We start from the raw sequence: 5,398 nt of genomic DNA on the forward strand, positions 1-5,398 counted from the left end.
CTTCGGAGGTTCAATGCTCCTTCACCCTTGGCCGTATGCGCGCTTTCCCTCTATACACGGTGACCGTGTAGTTCTCTGTGCGGAGCCTCTGGCGTGCCCAGCACGTTCCCTGGTCGATCCTCCCGAAGACGCTGCGGATTCTCTCGGCAATTTCCGGATATTGGTCTAACACCGGCCCGTCGACATCACTAGCCATGACCTCGATCCCTTCTGGAGGCATCTCTGGTTGCTGCTGTTTTGGCTCCGATTGTGGATGTGGTGATGTGCGGCGGTTGTGTGCGTGATGGTCGAGTGTGTAGCGGCCGTCGGCGCCGTGAGGGCGCGCGTAGTGCTGACGCCGGTATGTACGGCGGATCCTGGCTTGGTGACGTAGGAGGGCGTGCTACTGACGCTGCTGGGTGCAGCGACTGCAGTAGGGGCAGCGGATATCCGCTGTCTAGTTTGCACATTAGTCATGTGCGCTGCGGCGTCGTGGATGGTGGCGACGCCTGTCGTCCCGACTGCGGCGTGGGCGTTGACTGCCCTTATGGCTGCGGCGCGGCGCGCGGTGGTGCTGTCCGTAAGCTGCGTGTGTCGCGCGGCGGCGTCGGCTGCGTCGGCGCGTGCCGTCGCGGCGTTTCGTATGCCGGTAGTGGGCTGTGACCCCAGTACCTGGGTGCGAGGACGTTTCGCTTCCTCCTCCTCTATGCGTTCGCGTATGCGTTTGACGCTGTTCGCCCACTTGTTGTTGACTTCCATTTTGATGTTCTGTTAATTTTTTATTTTATTTATTTTTTTCCTCTGGTAGCTTCCGAAACTCTGATGTTCGCTCTCCGGTGGTTCGCGGTTGAGTGGCGCTTGTAATGATGTATCAAATTAAAGTTGGTTAATTAATTCTATGGTTTGGTTGGTCGCCGTTCCATTTTTTTTTGTTTCTTTTTTTATTTAATTGTCTCCTTGCTCTTGTATGGCCTCGCTGGTTTGGTATGTTTTTAATTCCGCGATATTGGCCGTCTTTTCCTTCCCCCATCGGTTTTGCGTAACTGGACGATCACCGGTGATATGTACCTCAGGATTTTGTAGGGGCCGTCATATTTGGGGGCCAATTTCGCTGCGAATCCGTCCGCGGCCTTGGATAGATGGTGTTCCTTGGCGAGAACTAGTTCGCCAACCCTAGGAGTCCATTTTCGCCGTCTGAGGTTGTAGTGGCGGGCCTGATCCGTCGCCGCTCTCTCCATATTTTGCCGGACAATCCTGAATGCCTCCTGCATCCTACTGGACTTCTCCTCGGCAGTAGGGCGAACAGTGCCTGTTCCGATGTTGACCTCGTCAAAGAGTACTCCAGGTAGTCGTGGCTCACGCCCTTGGACGAGAAAAGCTGGGCTGTACCCCGTAGAGGCGGTGACGCTGGTATTGATGGCTAGCTCAATTTCGGGGAGGAGGTCATCCCATCGCTGGTGTTGCGATCTGGTGAGCTGAGCTATTATTCGCTTGACCGTTTGGTTAGCGCGTTCCGTTGGATTCTCCTGGGGGGTGTATGGCGCGGTAAACTGTTGTCGTATTCCCATCTCTTGGAGGTAGCGTTGCCACAGCGTGCTGGTGAACTGGACACCGTTGTCCGAGATGAGTATCTTCGGAACGCCAAATCTAGCTAGCAGTCGTTCTCTGAATGCACGGCGCAGTCCTTCTGCCGTGGCGCGTCTCATTGGGACTAGCTCCACCCATTTGCTGAAGCGGTCGAAGAATACCAATAGCATGGTGTTGTCATGTGTAGATCGCGGTAGGGGTCCGACGAAGTCTGTGCAGACCGTCGCGAAGGGCTCCGCAGCCACCTGTGAAAGCATTTTTCCCGCGGGTTTCTGTTGTCCTTCCTTGTATTTTTGGCAGGAATCACACTGGCGCACGTAGCGGCTGATGTCACGGAACATACCTGGCCAATAGTATCGGTTGGCGATCCGTGCCACTGTCCGTCGGATGCCCATGTGGCCGGCGCTGGGTACATCGTGGTTCTGCTGTAGTACTCGCTGGCGAAGGGGGGTTGGTACACATAACTTCCAGGGGACTGTTTCCTCATCCTGGCTTCGGCATGGGATATGGCGGTAGAGTTGTCCGTCCTGCACCATATAGTCAGCGTATTTCTCCGGGTTTGCGCGCACTTCGCCCACGCGCTTATGCCACCACTTGCATTGTGGTTCCGTCGTTATCGCTTTCCGAAGGGTCTCCAGTGGTTGCCGTGATAGTGCCTCCGCGACTAGGTTGAGCTTACCTTTTCGATATTCTATATCGAATGTATGCTGTTGTAGTTCTAGGGCCCACCTCGCTATACGGCCGGAAGGGCTCTCGATAGAGTTCAGCCACTTCAACGACATGTGGTCGGTGATCACCTTGAACCTGTATCCCTCTAGGTAGGGCCTCATCTTCCGGATTCCCCAAACAATGGCAAGACACTCCTTCTCTGTGGGCGAGTAGTTGACCTCCGCTTTGCTCAATTTCCTGCTGGCATAAGATATTACGCGTTCGCTCCTTCTAATTCTTGTGTCAATACCGCTCCCAAGCCAAGGTTACTAGCGTCCGTCTGTAGAGCGAATTCTCTTTAAAATCCGGACAGGCGAGTACGGGGGCCTCGGTGAGTTTCCGCTTGAGGGTGTCGAAGGCCTCTTGTTGCTCGACTCCCCACTTCCAATGCTTACCCTTTTTCAGGAGTGCAGTTAGTGGTTGGCTTAACGTGGCGAAATCGGGCACGAAGCGACGGTACCACGATGCTATCCCGAGGTATTGGCGTACTTCCTTCACGTTAGACGGTGGTTTTAATTCTCGGATCGCGGCCACCTTCTCGGGATCGGTGTGGATTCCCTTTTCACTTACCACATGACCCAAGTATCGGAGTTCCTTCTTGAAGAAGTCGCACTTCTCGGGGTTGATGCGGAGATTCGCGCGTTGTAGTCGTGATAGTACTTCCCGTAGGTTTTGTACATGCTCCTCGAAGGTAGAGCCTATGACGATGATGTCGTCTAGGTAGGCGAAAGCGTGGGGTTCCATTTCTGGGCCGATGACCTGGTCGAGTGCTCTTTGAAATGTTGCTGGTGCGGAGTGTAGGCCGAACGCCATGACGCGCCATTGAAATAGTCCGCGCCCCGGCACGGTGAAGGCGGTGTACGGGCGACTGTTCGGTTCCAGGGATATCTGCCAGTAGCCGTTTTTGAGGTCTAGGCTGCTGATGTACTTAGCCCGCCGTAACTTGTCCAGTATCTGTTGTATTCTGGGTAAGGGGTATGCGTCGGGTACTGATCGGGCATTTAGTTGCACGCACAACCTCCACTTACCATTTTTCTTCCGCGCCAACACGATGGGCGCGCTATGCGGGCTACAGGAGGGTTCGATGCACCCTTTGGAGAGGAGCTCGTCGATCTCTGCGTTGATGATGGCCTGCGTCGCTGGGTTGCGCGGAAAGTACCGCTGCTTAATTGGGCGGTCATCGGTCATGATGATCCTGTGCTCCGCCACGTTGGCCACTCCGCTCATGGTTTCAAACTTCTGTAGCTCTTCCGCTAGGAAGTCGCGTATTCGTGTTGCCTCGCCTGTATGGTTACTGTGTGGCATCTCCGCGGAGGTGCGCTTATCGACGCTTCCACTGGGTTCATCATGGTCGACTCTATTGACCTTCTCGCTCCTGGATCTGCCCTTCCTTCGATGATTCCTCTTAGCCGTCCTCGGCGGGATGGTATTACTTACTGCGAGTGAGGTGTTATCCTCCGTGGTTTGTGAGGTAGCGGATGGTGCCGGCTGCGTAGTCGGTTCGGTGAGTACAACTTGTTGACCGCCACAGGATACTACAGCTCCCATGCTTCCCAATGTGTCTAGGCCGAGTATGAGGTCGTCTATTGCGCCTGGCATGATGTATAGCACTGCGTGGTGCATCGCTTGTCCGAGACGAACCTCGATCCTCATGGCCTCGAAAGTATTGCTACTGGTTCCGTCGGCCATGTGTATCTCGAGGGCTACCGTTATCCTCTCTCCGCTTCCTACGGTTGCCATGTACTCCGCTAAGGTGGTGGATATGAAACACTTCGAGGCACCGGTATCGATGACGGCCTCGACTAGCTCCCCACCCAAGTGGACTAGGGCGTACAGTCGACCGTGATCCTGACGCATGGTTATGGGTATCTCGGCGCTGGGTTCGGTGGGCTCACCGCGCCTTGTCCTTGGTGGAGCCCCTCCGCCGTTTCCCTGACGCCGGCGACAGCATTCGATCGTGCGGACATTGGCCCGACCGCACTCCCAACAGAATATCTTCGGTGCGTTGCGGCATCGCCTGGCATAATATCCTTCCTGCCCACATCTCCTGCATACGTTGTTGGGGTCGAAGCTCTGGTTTCTGGATAGGTCACGACGCTGTGTGTCTGTCGCTGAGCGGTGTGGTGTAACTGGCGGGTGGTGTTGTGTCGTCCGCACCAGTGAGGTGCGATAAGATGATTCATCTGGTTGAGTGGTGGTCCTCACTGGGTTGTCGCCGGTGACATACCTTGCCACCTCCCGGCGTGATGTCTCCGTCGTCCGTCTATGGCCTTCGTGGATACACTCGTACTCCTCCGCGAGCGTGAGTAGTTCAGATAGAGTGGTGAAATCTCGCCGCCGAATGTATAACAAGTAATCGGGGTGGCTGTTGCGGAAAATTCTTTCCAAACGCAACTCGCTGCTATACCCGGCATGTCGCATCAGGTTCTGTATCGCGATTACGTACTCCTTATATTTCTCCCGTGGGTGCTGACTTCTCTGCCGTATATCGTCTTCGAGGCGTTCGAGATAACGAGTTGGCAGGAAGAAGCGTAGGAATTTGCGCTTGAAGGTTATCCAGCTACTCCAGTGTTCGTTGTTGTTGCGGTACCAGTGAAGAGCGGTGCCGCACAGCAACTCGGGCATGGTTTTTGGCAGGAGGTCCACGTTCAAGGCATACACCTCGGCCAGTTCCTCCAATCGCTCTACAAACACTAGCGGGTCTCGCCCACCGTCATATTTTACTGACCACTTCATTACCTGGTCGATGATAGGTGCAAACGTGTGGGTCGGTGCTTGGTTTGCAGGGTTGGCTGTACCTGCGTTCGGCCCGACGGTTGTTGTCGGCGGGTGCTGGTGCATTGAGGGCTAGTGCTGGTGTGGTGGCAGCGGGTGCTGGTATGATGGTACCGCCAACTGGCTCTGTGTTGTGTTTTCCATGAACTAAGTCGTACTCTCCCCACGTTCATCCGGTGGCACTGGTGTTTTCTGCTCATCCTCGCCTTCCGAGGCAGCCTCGTTTTCTCTGTTGGTGATTCCCATCGCCTGGAATTTGGCATGGATCTTTGGGTCGGTGTGCGCCTTGGCCGCCAGCGCCGTTATGCGCTTGCGTATTTCTCGGGCGGTACCCGCGCACTCGATTCCC

General features: G+C 55.3%; 1 protein-coding gene across 1 annotated transcript; it reads right to left on the minus strand.

Moving 5' to 3' along the window:
* Window positions 1-2,517: 2,517 nt before the first annotated feature.
* Window positions 2,518-4,899, minus strand: LOC118756514. Its single transcript, XM_036491273.1, has one exon. The coding sequence runs from the start codon at window positions 4,897-4,899 to the stop codon at window positions 2,518-2,520; it is 2,382 nt and encodes a 793-aa protein (XP_036347166.1).
* Between the last annotated feature and the right edge of the window lie 499 nt (window positions 4,900-5,398).

The sequence above is a fragment of the Rhagoletis pomonella genome, unplaced genomic scaffold, assembly GCF_013731165.1.
Source record: "Rhagoletis pomonella isolate Grant_MI unplaced genomic scaffold, Rhpom_1.0 Rhpom_scaffold_10674, whole genome shotgun sequence".
NCBI classification, from domain to species: domain Eukaryota; kingdom Metazoa; phylum Arthropoda; class Insecta; order Diptera; family Tephritidae; genus Rhagoletis; species Rhagoletis pomonella.